The 18,951-nt window shown below is 39.8% G+C and overlaps 1 protein-coding gene across 8 annotated transcripts in view; it reads left to right on the forward strand.

Annotated features, from left to right (window-relative positions):
* The window catches only part of LOC132819860 (pleckstrin homology domain-containing family G member 1), a 219,202-nt gene that overhangs the window by 182,926 nt on the left and 17,325 nt on the right, over nucleotides 1-18,951 (forward strand). For all 8 annotated transcript variants that reach the window (XM_060831757.1, XM_060831759.1, XM_060831761.1 and 5 more), the window contains 9 exons: nucleotides 824-955; nucleotides 2,354-2,536; nucleotides 3,871-3,966; nucleotides 5,219-5,305; nucleotides 6,839-6,872; nucleotides 10,529-10,627; nucleotides 14,252-14,287; nucleotides 14,471-14,487; nucleotides 17,102-17,317. In XM_060831757.1, coding sequence (XP_060687740.1) covers nucleotides 824-955; nucleotides 2,354-2,536; nucleotides 3,871-3,966; nucleotides 5,219-5,305; nucleotides 6,839-6,872; nucleotides 10,529-10,627; nucleotides 14,252-14,287; nucleotides 14,471-14,487; nucleotides 17,102-17,317 — 900 coding nt within the window. The remainder of the gene's footprint in view (nucleotides 1-823; nucleotides 956-2,353; nucleotides 2,537-3,870; nucleotides 3,967-5,218; nucleotides 5,306-6,838; nucleotides 6,873-10,528; nucleotides 10,628-14,251; nucleotides 14,288-14,470; nucleotides 14,488-17,101; nucleotides 17,318-18,951) is intronic.

Genomic DNA, 18,951 nt, shown 5'->3' on the forward strand with positions numbered 1-18,951 from the left:
ACCTTTCATATCTTTCTCTGTACCTTCTCTGTAGCTGTAACATTATATTCTGTTCTGTAACCCTGATGTAATAATGTAAGGCATGATTTGTCTGGTTAGCATGTACTTGCACTGTGTCTCAGTGCATGTGACAATAATAAATCAAATCAAACTTTGAAATGCACAGTACATCACTGACCTTGGTTAAACATTTTATGGCATTTTAAAATTTGCAATCAACATTAGCGAATGTGATCATCAAAAGTGCTGATTGACCCTGAATGAACACACTTACTTGCCTTGTAGCAAGTATAGACCAGTTGACCAGTTTGAGCATGGGACTTTCTGAAGGGCTCCTACAAAGTTGGAATGGTTGGTGGAATTGTTCTGGCATCCACACCCTTTGAGATAAAACAGTCTGAGCTCTTTACTGTGAAAGAAATTTGACAAATGTAGAAAATTTTACAAGCTACATTTTGTCTGATTTTGATAAATTTGCAGTCAGTTGGCAGTTTGATTTGGGATGGGCATTGTTCATGGTTCAGCACATTTTTTTCCGGATGAAACTTGATTATAGCATGTGCCAACCTTCCATTTGCCCATAACCATCTGCTTAACAAAGGTGACAGATGAGATCACAGCATAAGTTTTAAGTAGCTTTCAGGAATTGACAAAATTAGTGAAAAGAAGCTGGGCATCTAATCTCAACAGTACCTCCTTGTCGAAGTGCATGCATGCCCTGTGGTAAATTGCAGGAAAGTGAAATATTGCTGAAATTCTACCCATCCCTGATTTTTTTTCAGCATACTTTGCCCATCTCTCTTGCTTATTGCTCTTTTTACAGGAAATAGCTAACCATCTGGAGAAGGACACAGAGTGTTATGATGTAGTACAGGATGCCATTGACACAATGCAAAGAGTGGCTTGGCACATTAATGATATGAAGAGGAAACATGAGCATGCAGTTAGGCTTCAGGTAATTTTTAACTTCCTTGCAATATAAATGTCAGTGCAATAGATGTTTATTGCCATCTCTTATTGCTGTACAGAAATGTTGGTGGACCTCCAAGCCAGTGATGGTTTGATGTAATCAAATGCTTTGCTAAGCCACTTCAGAGGGATATAATTTGTTGTGATTAGTGTGTGCATATCATGTCCTTTTTGTACAGGTATCTGTTGGGACATCATGCAGCACTTTTTTTTTTCTACAGCATTGGCGTGATTTGTAAAGATACAACAGAAGTTTGAGCAGTTCTAAAACTGTTCAATAAATTTAACTTGCGAGAGTGCTATGATCCCAGTTAATGGCACACAGGCTTAGGCATTGCAATCTTATGACAACTACAAACTGTAATGTCCAAACTACAAGAAGAATTTGGTCCTCAACTACCCTGTATTTGAATAATGTAACTTTTAATATTAGTTGTGTTTTGACTCCAATGCATCATCTCAACAAAGTATTGGCTTTTGGAGGTTGGAGGTGTACAGCACAAAACCTTTTAAGATGTTCCTGGAAGTCACTGCTCAGGATTATGGGGCATACAAGGTCAGCTGAGGCTTTCTAAAGGGAATTAGATCACTTTCTGAAAAGGAAAATGTGTAGGGCAACAGCAGGGGCAAAATGCATGGCAGCAGCACAAAATGAATTGCTCCTTCAGAGGGTTAAAAAATGAGGTCTGCAGATGCTGGAGATCACAGCTGAAAATGTGTTGCTGGTTAAAGCACAGCAGGTCGGGCAGCATCCAAGGAATAGGAAATTCGACGTTTCGGGCATAAGCCCTTCCCGTCCTGATGAAGGGCTTATGCTCGAAACGTCGAATTTCCTATTCCTTGGATGCTGCCTGACCTGCTGTGCTTTAACCAGCAACACATTTTCAGCTGCTCCTTCAGACGGTCAACATGGACAATGTGTTGAACGACGTCGAGCAATAATCATTGATTATATAATGAGAACAGATCATGTATACTAGAGATATATATGCCTTTTTGAGGTTAGAAAGTTAAGATATAATTTTTTTTAGTTTGATTAAAGAGATCTATTCTCCCTATAAACTTGTCACAACCGATTTAGAGAGGGGTCCTTCAGGAGTAATGTCAGGAAGCACTTCTTCATAACAAGTGGTGAAAATCTAGACTATTCCCTCACGTCTTTCAAAGCTTTTAAATCAAATGATTTGATTTTTGCAGGGTGAGGCTATTGAGGAATATGGGATTAAAGAGAATAAGTGAAGTTTGCATTGAGATCAACAATGATCTAAATAATTTGCAGAGCTGATTTAGATTGCATGGATTACTACTTCTGTTCCTGTGTTTTGATAATGTTTATCATTCCCTTGAACTACTTCTATGTGATCATTTATCTGTGTTCTCATAGGAAATACAGAGCCTGCTGACAAACTGGAAAGGTCCAGATCTGACCAGCTATGGAGAGCTGGTCTTAGAGGGGACATTCCGCATTCAGCGAGCCAAAAATGAACGCACTTTGTTTCTTTTAGATAAACTTCTTCTCATCACTAAAAAAAGAGAAGAGACTTACACCTATAAAGCTCATATTTTGGTAAGAATTATTCTCTTTTGTTTACTTGAAAATATTGGGGTTTGCTTTTGTAAGTACTGTGCTACCATGTTCTCCTGAAACACTGGCTTATTAGCACTGTCAAACTAAATCAGTAAAGATCAGTCACTTTAGTTTCTTTAGCTGACCCCTGTCTTCCATTCTCCCATAACTTTTTTTAGTTAATCCAAACTACTCACCAATTCCTGCTCTAGTACCACATCAATGCTTGCTGACCTTTGTTGATTTCAATCGATCAATGCCTTAAATTAAGATTCTCATTGACTCTTCCAAATTGGCCTAATCAGTTGTGGCCATCTTAGCGTAGCTGATTTCCTTCATCCCACTAGTAATCGATATGCCTTGGCCTTAAACTGGAGTTCCCTCCTTACTTTTTAAAGTAGTTCCTTTTAAAACCTACCAATTTGATGACTATCTTGCTTTCTTGTCCTTCTAACATCTTTTGGCTCAGTGTCTGGCTTAGTCGCGGTGGCACAGTGGTTAGCACTGCTGCCTCAGTGTCAGAGACCTGGGTTCAATTCCTGCCTCAGGCAACTGTCTGTGTGGAGTTTGCACACTCTCCCCGTGTCTGCGTGGGTTTCCTCCGGGTGCTCCGGTTTCCTCCCACAGTCCAAAAATGTGCAGGTTAGGTGAATAGGCCATGCTAAATTGCCCGTAGTACTAGGTGAAGAAATAAATGTAGGGGAATAGGTCTGGGTGGGTTGCGCTTTGGCGGGTCGGTATGGACTTATTGGGCCGAAGGGCCTGTTTCCACACTGTAAATAATCTAATCTAATCTTAGTCTGTGTAATCCTGTGGCACACCTTGTAAAATTAGTCTGCACTTAAAGATTTACTTAAGCAATTTGCTTAAGTTTCATCCATGCTGTTCTGAATTCTTTCCAATTTTGGGTGAATGCAGCATTTTCTATCCTGATCCTGAGCTTGTAATTCAAGTTGATATGCCAGTGCTGAGGGAATGCTGGATTGTCAGAGTTGCCTCCTTTTGGATGTGACATTGAATGAAGACCCTAACTTTCCCCTCAGCTAGACGGACGTGACCTTTTGTGGCATTATTCGCTCATAGCAGGAGAATTCTATCTCGGTCAATAGCACAGAATCCAATTTGCCAAGTGTGAAATTTAATCACCAGGTTTAACTTGCAATGCAAGAGTCACAGTTCATCATCCATTATTTACTTTAAAAGAAGTTTTTAGGTTGTTTTAAAGGTATGCAAGGTGCAATATTATTGCAGTTTACTTGACTAGAAAATCAGTGTGGAAAAGTGAGAGATTTGGAGTTCTGAATTAAAGGACCTAATGTGTTTCCTTCCCCCAGTGTTGTAACCTGATGCTTGTGGAGGTAATTCCAAAGGAGCCCTTGAGTTTCAGTGTCTTCCACTACAAGAATCCCAAAGTGCAGCACACAGTACAGGTAAGAAATCCAGTGTTAGAAGCACCAAGATTTTTATACAACTACTGAATGGCTGGCTTCCTAAATAAAACAGGTTGAAATTGCAGGCTTTTGTCAGGCATTATGAAAACTAAATGAATGAAAATAGGAAATGTTATGTTCAGGAAGCTGGTTTGTAGGAACACTAGTAGATTATTCAGCTCCTTGAGCCTGTTCAGCCATCCAATTAGATCATTAGGCTAATATTTGGCCTAACTCCATATACTTGCCTTTGGCCCATAACCCTTTAAAACCTTTTGCTGCTGAAAAGTTTATCTACCTTTTTTTTTTGAATGAAAAAGCATTCCAGCAATCACTTCTATTTGAGGAAGAGTTCTAAATTTCTACCAGCCTTTGTGTGTAGAAGTGTTTCCTCGCATCTCTTCTGAACTATGTCTCCTTGTTCTAGAATTTCCAATTAATGGAAATACTATCTGTATCTATTCCATCTTTTTCTGCTAATATCTTGGAATTGAAAGGTGCCTGTTTTAAATTTACCTGCCTAGTCATGTCAGCTCATTGGTGTACATGGAAATTATGGGCCGGAGGAGCTAGGTCCAGAACATTGCTCATAATTCTCCAGCATATGTTTTAGTCTATGGAGGTTAAAATCGGACCCTTGCTGTCAACTTTTATAATGGGCACTCTTTTTCCAAGTGCACAGGTTTAACTAACTGCCTGAGTTATACAACAAATGGCTCTGTAAAGATGATGGAAGAAGAAACTCTGAGGAAGAAACAGGCAAATTCCTGGTAGCAAATAAAATCCACATTTATGTAGGTATAGGAGTAGATGATTAAACACCTCAAACCTGTTCAACCATTTAATTAAAACCTGGCTGAAATGTACCTGAAATCCATTGCCTGCCTTTGATCCATATCCCTTGATATCCTTCTCCAGAAAAAAGTATATCGTTATTCGGGGCATTTGAGTGACTGATAGGCAAGCATGTGGACAGCAGTAAATTGAGGGGTGTGTAGGTTAAGTTGCTCTTAGATTAAGATAAATGCTCAGTGCAACATCGTGGGCTGAAGGGTTTGTTCTATACTGTACTGTGTTCTAGGTTATCTGTCTTGGATTGCCGTTGATTGTTTTTGGGAAGGTTCTCAGGTTTCAACTCCTGTTTGTCCAAAGATTTGGTAGAATTTTGCATGTTAGATGGATCGGTCTGTAAGTGGTTACTGTGCACTATCTGGTTATTCCAGATTCTTTGTTTTTTGTCTTTCTCTAACAGGCCAAATCAACACAGGACAAGAGGCTTTGGATTCTTCATTTAAAGAGGCTTATTCTTGAAAATCATCCAGCAAAGATTCCAGCTAAGGTGTGAAATGGGGGTCACCAAGCTGGATTTTCAAATACTTGAGGGCGTAATTGTATTATACTCTTTGACGCTCAGAACTGACTAAACTTGTTGGTGTGACCTTCCCACTGGAAGCACAATTGACAAAAATGCACCCAAAATGTGCTGGGTGCAGTCTGTGTATTTGAGGTGAAGTTATATCCAAGTTTCCATGCAAACTCACTTGCATGTGCTTGAATAGTTAAAGGTAACGATCAGTGTTGGACTCCACATTTAGACCTGTGGTCAACACCAAGTTGAAGTCCATGTGTCCTTTGGAATTGACAACACAAAACTTGCGCAGACTGAATCTAAACTAACTGCAGCAGTTCTGAGTGTGGCATTAATTGACCACTGGTCACTGGAGATGCAGATCATTCATGCTGAATTAATGGCTTCTTGTTTTTGAGAATCTGGGTTTAATGTGGTGTAACTCCTGAATGAGCTTAACTGATGGAAATTCTCGGTTCTGGCCAGAGGATGATGGGTAGGGATTGCTTCAGAAAATGAGCCAGTGTAAAAGATTGTGAAAACTCATTGGTTTTATTCTGCACTATAAATGTGAATTTTAAACCGAGTCGAAGTGTGTTGCTGGAAAAGCACAGCTGGTCAGGCAGCATCCATGATGGGGAAAAATGGCATTTTGGGCATGGGCCCTTCACCAGGGATGAAGGCCTCATTCCTGATGAAGGACCCATGCCCAAAACGTAAATTGTCCTGCTCCTTGGATGCTGCCTGATTGGCAGTGCTTTTCCAGCATCTGCAGTCCTCACTTTCTTCTATTGGAATCAAACTATTCAGGCCGTAATTCCATAATCCTTGGAACAATGATTTTGGATTGCTGGGTTTAGATCATGCAGCAACATGACACTGGCAAACAGAGTCAAACTCCCTCAAATCAAGTGCCCACTGAGCACTTGAAATGGGCAAAGACTCTAGATTCCAATTACACATACATTATTCACACAGCTTTAGTGTAAAACGAATCCCCATCACCCCCATGCCACAAGGTATAGTATAAGCATGACCTGAATGGCATGTTGAAACAAAACTTGTTCCAATTTTGTGGGGAGAAAAAGGGATGTTAATTGCTTGGTTAAAAGTATGTTATTCAGGTTGTTCCATGTATAACTGCATTTGTCACATCCATCTATTTTATAACCTCTGATTATGGTATAGTTAGTAATTATCTTTAGCAACAAACAGATTTAATTTGAAAGCCTAATGTCTTGTTAGAGGTAAACATAATAATCGTTAATCATTCTTTATAGTTTTGTTTTAAAGTTCAACTTTTTAAAACAGTCTACTGTAAAACTTTGTTGCCATTCAAGTACAGTCTTGTTTGAGTCCTATTTCACACTTGAAACACTTGCATCCCTTATTTGTTTATGAAGGGAGGGGTCATTCTAAATATAATTTAAAGCAATGCTTCCAGCTGTCTTTTTGTTTGAAGTCAACATGTTACAACTGAGTTTGGTGAAAAAAGATTGAAGAATAATTATTTTTACTTAACAGGCAAAACAAGCAATTCTGGAAATGGATGCCATTCGTAAGTAAAGTTTAATTTGTTTTGCATGAGCTTGCTGACAATTTATGTTCCATATTTTATATGGCGTACCATAACTGAATAATGATGCCTAAGATGTATCCATTGCTTATCCATGGGTTTTGTGTGCCTAATTGCCCTGTTAGAACCTATTGCCCGCTTGGTATAAATGCCCGCTCTATCACAAATCCTGGACACATTAGGACAGGCTCTTAGATGAATTATTTCTCGTGACTCTTCCAGGTAGTGATAATGTGCTGACGCCTGCTAATTTTGGTTTTGGCTGAGCTACACAAGTTGTCGTTATCAAATATACTGAGACTCCTCTTTCTATAAGCTAAATATCCCCTCTTGGCCCCCTTTTTCTGTATACACCCATTAATTTCTCCCTTTTTAGTGTATTTTTCATTTTCTAACCATTAAATGAAAATGGTTAGATTCTCTTGAAGATAGCCTTGTTCAGCATTTATGTGGTGCATGCTGTTTGCCACTTATAAGCTCAATCTTGAATTTTGTCCAAACCTTGCTGCATTTGGATAATGACTGCTTCAGTATCTGAGGAGCCAGAAATGGTGCTGAACATGTGTAGTCATTAAGAACTGTCCCCGCTTTTGACTGGTGGTGAGAATGAAACAGCCGAAAGTGGTTGAGCCTCTCTCTTGAGAAGCTAAGGGCTTTTGTGGTGCGTGATAATGTCCTTCTCTCAAGTCCATCTTGCTCCAGGGGTTTGTAACAGCATCTTTAAACAGTTTGTTTCAAAACTACTCAGACACTCTTGCAATGATGCCCTCCAGAAACCACAACCATGTTCTTTGTTAGGTATGACTCCAACTACAGATTTTTCCCTAGTTCCCATTGACTCTGGTTTTGCTTGGGCTCCTTGATGCCACGCTCAGTTGAAAGCTGCCTTGATATCAAGGGCAGCCACTCCACTTTTGCCTCAAATTTACTATTGTCTGTTTGGACCAAGGCTGTAATTGGGTTAGGAATTGAATGGTGCAAGCAGAAACTAAACCAAGCGTAAGTGTGTAGGTTGTTATTGAGCAAGTGCAGTTTGGCACTGATGTTGACAAATTTTGCTACTATGCTGATAATCTAAAATAGATTCGAGCAATAATCAACTGGGTGGAATTCTTCCTGCTTTTTTTGTGGACAGGATGTATCAGGACAATTTTCTGGTGGTATAGTTGTGCCCTAACAACCTGATTTAGAAGTGTGACTGATTCTGGAGCCCAAGGCTTCAGTACAACTTCTGGAATATTGTCAGGGCCCAGTTGCTTCAGCTTTTTCCTTATTTCAAATAGAGTGGATTGATTCTGTGGAGCTGGAGACTTTGGAAGAATGAGGTAGAACATGCATTTAGCACTTAAGACTAAAGATGGTTGTGAATGCTTCAGCTTTGTCCTTTTGCATTGATTGACTGAGGATGTGGATATTTGTGGAGCTGCTTCCTCCTGATAGTTGTGAAAGGACTGTGGGGCTTGGATCTGATCTTTTGCCTGCAGGATTATTTTAGCCCAAACTATTGCATGCTCCTTTGTGTGTACAAGTAGTCCTGGTTTACAACATCACTCGGTTGTCACTTCTTCATTTTTCAATGTGCTCAGTGTTCCTGACATACTGTCCTGCATCCTTCATTGACCTGGCTTATGATGGTAGAAAGGGGAATCAGTTTAAAGTGTAAACATAATTCCGATAGCCCACAGTGTCTTATTGATGTTTGAGTTGTTGCATCTGTTCAAAATCACTTTGTGCCACATAGGATGGAGAATATCCTCAATGTGAAGACAGGACACCTTCACAAGGACTGTACAGGGTCACTGATACTGTCATGGACAGATGCATATGTGACCGTTAAATTGGTGAGGATGAGATCAAGAAGGTTTTTCCTTTTTTGTTTGTTGCTTCTCTCAGCACTTGGTGCAGGCCCAATCTACATCTGTTCTATAGGTTTAGGTCAATAAAGCCTACTGAGCAGTCTTTGATGTACTTTGAAAACTGTGACCCCAATCACTGTATATTGTGTTCTTTGACTTCAGTGCTTCCTTCAAGTGTGTAACATGGAGTATTGATTCATCAGCCTTTTTTTGGAGGATGGGGGTCCCGGTAAGTGGTGATCAACAGGAGGTTCTTTGATGCCATTGGCTCCAAATCCCATAAAAACTAATGTTCAGGGCTTTCAGGACAACTCCTTCCAACTGTATATCACTGCACTGCCACTTAGTGGGTGGTTGTTGTTGTTTGGGAGAGACATGGCCAGAGATAGTGACGTCTGGAATGTTTGTCAGCAAAGTACGATAGAGTATTGTGTTGTTTGAGTCTGTTGGACAGATCCCCCAATTTTGGTGCACTGTATGACCACTGTTTGTCTGGTTTCATTATCACCATCGCTGACTGACTAGCATTTAATTGCATTAAAATTCCACTAGCCACTTTGGTAGGATATGAATGAGTGTCCCGAGAGTAAATGCACGGGCTTCTAAATTGTTAATCTTTGTAGCATTACTTCCATGCTAGTGCCTCTCATTGGCTGAAGAATCTTTTTTGTGCTGTATGGTTTGATTTTTCAAATCGTTTTAGAACCAATCTTTGTATTGAAGAATCTTTTGACTGATGCAAGTTATTGTCAAAGACTATATTACGGGGATTTGGGATGCTCTGTCCAATTGACACATCTGGACGTATCACTTGGAACCCTTGATTTAATATGAAAACATGTATGCAAATGTTTAAACCGCTGGGCTTTGTAGAAATGTATGTTTTTATGTACAGAATATTAATCCCTTGTATCCATTTTCTATTTTGTATCATCTTTTATTGTGTAGTTTAATCTATATACATAAAATGTCCTGTGATGCCGTGGAAATAGGACATTACTGGGTAATTTGAGATCGGCTAATAGAATGGCTTATTTTATGTTTTCTCCTTTATCAATCCCTCAAATTCCAGTTTCCCATATTCTGTTGTACAGCTATCACTTAACGTGTGACAGGGAGATGAGGAAGGAAGCTTTTGTCTTAAAGTTGCAAGCACAATTTGGAAAGAAGGTAGTTGTCTTAGCAACCTGCCATTAACTCTTTATATATAAATCTATACCTGCTCCTTTTCTAAACTCAAATCTCTCCATACCTAGCTAGATACATCCGAAGTTTACCGAGTTTTTCCCTGGAATGGGCACTTTATCTTATGTTGGGATTGCAGGACAGAGTGGATTTCCACTGTAGACGAGTGAAGGGCAATTTGATTGAAGTATGATCCTAAATGATCTTGGCAAGGTGGATATGGAAAAGATGTTTCCTCTTGTGGGATGAATTCAGAACTGGGGGGGGGGGGGTAAGATTTAAAAATTAAAGGTCACTTTTTTTTAGAAAGGAGACGAGAAGAAACATTTTGAGAATTTAATGACTTTGGAATTCCCTGCCTCATGCAGTGGAGGCAGGACTATTGGATATTTTTAAGCATTCTCTTGCTTAAAGAATCTGATTATTGGGCACAGATGAGAATGTGGAGTTTTGAAGCAAACTGGTCAGCCATGATCTTATTGACTGGGGAACAGACTCAAGTAGCTGAATGGCTTACTTCTCCTAATGTATATGTTTGGGAAACTGGAAAGTACGATGTCCAGAAAAGATTTATTGATTGCAATATTTTCTCTGCAGATCATCCTGGCTTTCACTACAGCCCAGAGGGTGAGAGAAAGGCAGAATCACGTGTGAAGGAAGACAGAATCACACCTCGCAGACTCCGAAGAAAGTCTGGTACAGTGACCTTATTGCTTATAGCGAGTGTTAAGGACAGCACAAACTGGAATGGAATGATTCAGATTAAATTATATCTCCAAATTATTGTGCTAAGGAGCAGAGTGCAGTGGATTTATTACACTTGTGACAGTGATTGGTTTTACAATCAGATGGTCCATTCAGAGTTGTTGGAGTTGATTGTTTAATATGGAATATCAAACCGTTGGAGGAAGGCAGCTCGCTTTGGAGGGCATTCACATATCTAGAGTTTCTATAGCAATCTGGTCATTTATCACATCAGTCTACAAATAACACAATTTGAATTAAGTATTGGCTATGGTGAGATTGGAGTTTATGGAACTATATTTTGCCCATGAGTAATAGGAATTAGGAGCTGGAAACAAACCTGCTTTGTATTCCCTCGTCTGTCTCCTGCTTGTTAAGTGCAACTTGCCTAGAGTTATTGGTGGATTTGCTGTCTATTAGTTGGGGGTGCAACTGGGTAGGTTGAACAGGTAGGCAAAAATGGGTACTGCAGATAAGAATCCAGATTAGAGTGGTGCTGGAAAAGCACGGCAGGTCAGGCAGCATCCGAGGAGCAGGAAAATCGAGGTTTCGGGCAAAAGCCCTTCATCAGGAATGAGGGTGGTATCCTCTGGGATGGAGAGATAAATGGGAGGGCTTAGTGGATAGAGGCAGGAGTAGATGCTATGAGGCACTAGGGAAGTGGGCAGTGTTCTGAAGCACGTTGCAAACCTCTGGCATCTGTCTGGGCATGGTACTAAGGTGAGTATTTTCATCTTCAAAATGGACAGCTGGAACAGGGAAAGAGAGAGACCAGTTTCTTATTAAAATCTTGTTGCTGCTCAGTTGTTTCACTGCCCTGGTTCAACCTCATTTAGAGTACTGGGAGCAGATCAGGGCACTACACCCTTGGAAGGATATATTAGCCTTGGAGGGAGTAAATTGTGGGTTTACAAGAATGATACCTGGACTTCAGAGGATAGGTTGAGGAAAGATTATACAAACTAGGTCTGTTTTTGCCTAAATTTTAGGTTAAGAGGTGATCTGATCAAAAGCCTTCAATGTTAACTGAAAGAGACAAGGTGGATGAAACTATTTCCGCTGGTTGGAGATTCTAGCACTGTGGTCATAGTCTAAGAATTAAGGTCAGACCTTTCATAAGGTCAAATCAGTTGTTAATTTTAAATCTGAAGGTTTTTTTAAGCAAAGGCATTAAAAGGTTTGGACCAAAGGGAGGTATGTGGAGTTCGGCCACAGGTTCGGCATGATTGCGTTGAATGTGGAACAGGCTCAAGAGACTGAATGGCCTACTGCTTTTACTATGTTCTCTGTAGCTAAATTGTTTCAGTTTTGTCATCCCAAACCTGCTTAGTTACAATTGGTCAGCTCCCAACAGTCCTGAAATATTAGTAGGCTAGAATACAAACCCTTGGTCAATTAATCACTACATTTGTGGCAGTCTCACTCTCTTCCTCAGCTCACCTCCTTATTGTCTACGTGCTTCTCTCCTGCCCCACAACCTCCTACGCAAAAAAGTTAAAACTGGGAAAGATAGCTGTGTTTAGAATTAGAAGTATTTGACCAGCCATGTCTCTTGTCGTTTTTGTTTCCATTGTTTTTGATTTCGGACAGGAAAATCCTGCCCATGTCCATTGCTTATGCAAGTGAGAAATTACAGGCTAGTGCAGTCTTCTGGTACTGGCTAACAAATCCAGAGGACTAGTGCTCACCCTTCAGAAATGACAGGGGTTACCATAGCTCCCCTTGTATACCTTCTGTGGCTGGTTAGGAACAAAGGCTAAAGTCTGGAAGAACCCTCCCAGTTTATTCTTCAGCCTCCTTGGAGTCTGAAGGAAATTATTTGGTTAATATTTAGAGCACAGTTGTTGGGATGGCGTTTACATCTTTTGAGTAGAGATGTTGGGAAGAATCTATACCTCGAATTCACTTAGCATACTAACCAAATTTCCACTTCCTGTGATCAGTTTGAAAGTGAGCATGGCAGTTGTGTAAGTGTAGTGAAGTTGGGATTGATGGGGTATGCAAATGGCGTTGACCTATTTAGATCAATTGGTACATTCTGTGATGAGGAACAGAAGTCGATTTGTGAGTTTTGTTTTGCATAAACAGATTATCTTTTGTTAAACATAATTTTATTTAATGGCTTGTAGATAAATTGCTTAAATTGAAATGGTAATCGTGTAACAAAAGTAAGAGTGTATTGATTGAGTTCCACTTGTTTGAAAACATGCCAAACTTCTCATTTTGGGTTTGAGCATTGAAATGAACAGACCAGTTAAATGCCAAACATTACAATTCATCCCTACATCTGCTAAGACCATTTTGAACTGACTAGAAGTAAGATGCAAAATGCCAAACAACAGCAAGTGTTTGCTATCAGTTGAGCCTGTAAAAGAATGAAAGGATTTTTAAAAAAAACTTGAATTGGATCTGTCAATGACTTCCACACATCCTAAAGTGCTTCACAACCACTGAAACGTAGTCATAATTGTAACATTTCACAGAAGAATAGTGGAAATCTGCAGCTGTTTTCCCTAAAAGAGCTAGGGAGGGTCAATTAATATTTTACTGGCATCAGAATTTTTTGGTCACTGGGCACTAGTGTTTCAAGGGACATGGAATGGAAACAGTTAAAATTAAGTTGAGGCACAGATTGGCCTCTGTTTAATTGAATGGGTGATAAAGCTTGAGGAACTCCTCTACTCCTGCACCCACAAAATGTGGAAAGGCAGCAGCTAATTTGCAAACAGCTATTCGATAAACAAATTGAATAAAATTACTAGACATTCACTTATGATGTTTTGAGGCATAAATGTTAAGAAAACTGAGATTTCCTAGAATAAGGCACAGGATCTTTTGTAACCACCTGCCAGGGCAAGGCAGAGTCTCCATTTCAGGTCTCAACTTTGTAAAAAAAAATTTGTTTGGAAAGCATCTACAGCAGATAAGCTGCTAAACACTCACACTGGAGTGTGAATCTGGATTGTGAAGTCTCTGGAGGGAGCCTGGAAACCACAATCTCTGGCTCAGATTTGTGTGCTACCACTGAGTTGAGTGGACCTCAGAGCTTAGAAATATATGGAGCCTAAAATTTGTGACCCTTCACTATCCAGGCATTTGACAGCTTCAAAATGCTACATCTGCCTGGTGCAAAGCAGTCCAGAGCATTTGTGAAACCATGGGAAGGTAGGGTTGGTCTCTGTTTGTCACCGAAAATTAGATGCATAGCAAATGTATAAAAAGATCTTAACACACAAGTTGTATACCATCATGAACTTAAACATTATAACCATAACTAGATCAAAATTATGCTCTCTACTTACTAGCACTGCATTTGTACTTTCACCTTAATAGTTCTAGGATTACCACCATGACCTTGAGCAGAACTAGGGATAGATAATGTCAACCTTGCCAAAGATGTTGATTATCCCCAGAATGATTTGCAAATTTTTCTCTTTAATGGAAATGTGTAACTGTGGCAAGCACTCCTGGATCAGCGAGAACTTTGAGTCTGACAGCAGGTATACTTTTGCACTGATGCAATTTGACCTTTTTATAAAAGAGCCATCCTTCATTCTACTTTTCTATATTTTGCAGAACCATCGGCAAGGCTGAAGTCTGCTAAACAATTGGGTCAGTGACAAAACTTCTTTATTCAAGTACTAAACAGAACATAACCCATAATTTACTTCATTGTTTCTTGCCGTTATGGTGTAATCTGTAACTCAGCAATGCACACTTAGAGTTAAAGATGCAGTTAATGTTTTATGCCAGTTTTGTAACTAATTTTTTTTTGTTTCTTTATCCCCTTTTCAGAAAGAAGACAAGATAAGGTAAACGTAACCTTCAAGTTTAGTGTTATTTCTGCAGTGAGATGGGAGCACTGGGTGGGTGTGTGCATGCACTGTAATGTACTTTCACATGGTTCAAGAAAATTGAATTTGAGCTACTTGATAAAATTGCCAAAAGCTGTCCCTTTCAAAAAAACATTAGGTTAGAAAGAAGTGACTTCCATTACTGTACATAGTTTGTCTAGTTATCCCAAAACCCATTTCAGCCACTTAGAGTCAGCACTTGCAGAAATAATGGCTAAGATCTGAAGACAGATGGCTTCTCAGATTAGAATCCCGTCAGATATTCCCTTCACTGAGTATTGACTTGAATTATTTGCTCAAGTCTTTTGGAGAGATACTCAAACTTTATTGATGTTTCAAAATGTTCTATAGTCCAAGATTGTGAAAGCGGAGTTCTTCCTGTTTAGATGAAAAAGCTTAATTATGCATGTCATTAGAAACTACTTGACCATTTTCATCAGTAATTCTGCCATGATCAGAGGACTATTCCAAGTATTTTGGAGGAGGGGTATTAATGATCTTGAAACAAAGCTATTACTCTGGGGAAGATCTTTGATTTATTTCATGTCTTAGTTAATTTAAGATGGGAAAACAGATTTAAGCTGATTGGCAAAACAGCTAGAGAGAAATGAAAGTTTGTAAAAACTGAGATCTGCAATGCATTACTTGAAAGGTTGGTGGAAACTCTATTAAATGTATATTTCAAAAGAAATTAGCTAAATGCTTGAAATTTAGAGTTTATAGGGCAAAAAGGAAAAGCAGAGTGGCTCTAGTGGGCTAGCTCTTTGCTGCCTGACCTGCTGTGCTTTTCCAGCAACACATTTTCAGCTCTGATCTCCAGCATCTGCACTCCTCACTTTCTCCACACTCTCTCTTTCAAAGTGCAAGCACAGGTGAAAAGGGAGGGATGAGGATGGCTCCAAATCTGCACAGGTTAAATAAGTCAGCAAAAACTTAGCAGATGAAATCATTTGTGGGAAAACATAAAGTTATGTACATAGGCAAAAAGGATAGAGGAACTGAATATTGTTTAAGTGGAGAAAGGCTGCAGAGGGGTTTTTAAGTCCTTGTGTATTGTGGGTAATGAGGATTGTTGGCCTTCCTTTTCAAAGGGAGTGGATTATAAAATTAGGGGAGGTCTGTCTGAAACTCTATAAGGCACTATAGTCAGACCACAGCAGGAATACTGTCAATGATTTTGGTCCCCTTACCTAAGGAAACAAATATGGTGGCATTGGAGGCAGTCCAGAGAAACTAGGCTAGGCTAATCCCAAATTTTGAAGACACCTTATGAGGAGAGGTTGAGTAGGTTGGGCGTGTACTCATGGAGTTCAGATTAATGAAAGATGACCCTGATGAAATGCAAGATTCTTGGGGAATTTTGCCAGGGTAGTTGCAGCAAGGTTGGTTCCCCCTTTGTGGGAGAGTCGAAGATCAGAAGGCATAATCTCCAAATAAAGAGTCATCCCTTTAAGACAGAGGGAAAAGAATTTCTTGTCTCAAGGTTGTGAATCTGTGAATTCTTTATCACAGAGAGGGCTGTGGAGGTTAGGTGAATTAAAGGCAGATGTAGACGGCTGTTAATCAGTAAGGAAATCTGAGGTTATAGATATTAGGCAGAAAAATTGGAGTTGAAGATTATCAGATCAGCCATGATCTCATTGAATGGTGGAGCAGACATGATGGGCTGAATAGTCTACTATTTCTCCCATGTCTTGGTTCTTTGACAGGTGAAGTGAGTGGGCAACAAGAGAGAGCTGCTGGAATATAATGTGGAGAAGTGTGACTGATAGTAAGAATAGAAAAATAAAATCAGTGTGAAACTCTTTGAAGTTGAAGATATTTTGTTGTACAAAGATTACTGCAACGACATGCAAGGACAGCAAGTAATTAAGAAGGCATATGTCACGTTGGCATATATTGTAAGGGAATTGAAGTGCAATAATAAAGGCATCTTGCTACAGCAGGATAGGGCTCAGATGAAGCCCTGTGTTCAGTTTTGATTTCTGATGCTTGGAAGAATAAGAAGTAATCTTGCCTTCTCAATTATGAAGGGTAGAAGCTGAGGTCTTGTTTTCTCCTAATAAGGTAATCCATACCATTTGGGTATATGGTCAGGGTAATGGACAAACCATTGAGGACCGAGATTAGAAATTTCCTGAAAGTGTTATGAATCTGCGGAAATAGTTAACCAGAGGGTTACAGTTTCTCCATCGCAGAATATATTTAAGTTTGCAAAAATGTTTTTGTGCTTCATTAGAATTGGGGGACACGCGCAGGTGGGAAAGTGGAGTTGAAGGTCAAATGAGATCGTATTAAATGGACTGTTCAAACTTAAGGAGCCATAATGTTGCTTGTTTGCTCCCATTTCTTGTCCTTTTTGCTCTTATGTGTGATAACCTTGGAGACCCCTTTGTAAATATAAATTAAATACTTCTGGTATTCTATTTCTGGAATTCCACTTACACATTTTATGGAATAATTTCTTTTTGTTTAGAGTAACAGAGGTAGAATTCAGTTTGTCTGTGTGTGTGTCTGTGTATACATATTAAAGTATTAAACAGTCAGTGATGAATATTCCCTCTCCTAACAGCGTGCCAGTATTGAAGGCTCTCTCCTTTCTCCATCGATGGAAGTATTATCTTCCAGCTCCAAGTGTGAAATCAGTGCACTCGGTCATGGTGACACAGTCAACCAATCGCAGGAGTCCTTGGATCCAGCTTATCCAAGTGACCAAGAGGATAGTGTCCAGCTACGCACCTTGGAGCAGACTGATGCCGATGATGAAGAGGAAGTTGACATTGATCAGGTTGAAGATTGCTCTGATTTTGCTGATATTCAGATGCATACCTGTTAACGTCTGTAATATCTTGATGCTGCCCTGAAACTTACCCAGTGGGAGCTCTTGCTGTTTGTAGCTCTTTTTATACCAAGTGCATTATAACCCTTGTTCCAAATTAATTAAAAATTATTGGCAGCAGTCAGTGACAGGCCAAGCAGACGTGAGCATGCCCAGCACGGTGAGGGTGTGTAGCATTATTGGAAGTGTAAAACAGATAAGATGCTATTTTAAATAGAGCAGGTTAGTCTCCTCTTTCAGTTGACTATAAAATATTTTATTTGAATGGCAGTGCAGTGCCTTGGTCAGTGTTTTATCTTCAACTAGCACCAGTTGAAAACCAGTTTCCTGTGTGATGCGATTGATGTTTGAAAGGGTTGCCATGTTTTTCTTTTAAAAGTCATTACATGTTTGTAAAATACTGTTGATCGTCCTGAATTTGTGGTCATTTGTAGATTAGATTCCCTACGGTGTGAAAACGGGCCCTTTGGCCCAACCAGTCCACACCGACCATCCGAAGAGTAACCCACCCAGACTCATTTCCCTCTGACTAATTGACGTAACACTATGGGCAATTTAGCATGGCCAATTCACCAACTTGCACATCTTAGGACTGTGGGAGGAAATCGGAGCACCCAGAGTCATTCAACATGGAAACAGACCCTTCAGTCCAACTTGTTCATAGCAACCAAGTTTCCCAAACAAAATTAGTTCTATTTGCCTGTTTGGCCCACATCCCTCTATACTTTCCTATTTGTGTACCTGTCCGAAAGTCTTTTAATTGTTGTAACTGTATCTGCTGCTACCACCACACCTTCCTCTGGCACATTCCACATACAAACCACCCTCTGTGGAAAAAGTTGTCCCTCAGGTCCCTTTTTAAATCTTTCTCCTCGCATCTTAAAAGACCTTTGCTGTTCACTTTATCATGATTTTATAAACCTCTATAAGGTCACCCTCAGTCTCAAACTCCAGTGAAAAACGTCCCAGCCTATCTGGTGTCTCAAACCCTCCATTCTGGGCAATATGTTGTAAATCTTTTCTGAACCTTCTCCAATTTAATAGTATAATAGCAGAACTGTACAAGTATTCCAGAAGGCGCCTCACCAATGTCCTGTGCAACCTCCTCATGACGTCCCAACTCATATATTCAGTAGTTTGAGCAATGAAGGCAGGTGTGCTAAATGCCACTTTGCCACCTTGTCTACCTGTGACACAACTTTCAAAGAATTGTATACCTGAACCCCTAGGGGTCTCTGTTCAACAACACTTCCTGAGCCTCTGCCATTTACTAAGTACTGCTCGTTAGTCTTACCAAAATGCACCCCCTTTCATTCATCCAATTAAAGTCCTCAGCCCATTGGCCTAATTGATCATGAATCCTTTGTAATCGTGGATAACCTCAGTGTCTACTATACCACCAATTTTAGTGTCACCTGCAAGCTTACTTACTGTGCTTCCTGTATTCTAATTCAAGTCCTTTCTTAATAGTAAGAAACAAAAGTGGTCCCAGTACTGCTCACAGGCTTCCATCCAAAAAACAACTCTGAACCACCATCTACTGTCTCCCACTGTTGAGACAATTTTGTATCCAATTGGCAAGA

This window comes from Hemiscyllium ocellatum, chromosome 10, assembly GCF_020745735.1.
Source record: "Hemiscyllium ocellatum isolate sHemOce1 chromosome 10, sHemOce1.pat.X.cur, whole genome shotgun sequence".
Taxonomy (NCBI): Eukaryota; Metazoa; Chordata; class Chondrichthyes; order Orectolobiformes; family Hemiscylliidae; genus Hemiscyllium; species Hemiscyllium ocellatum.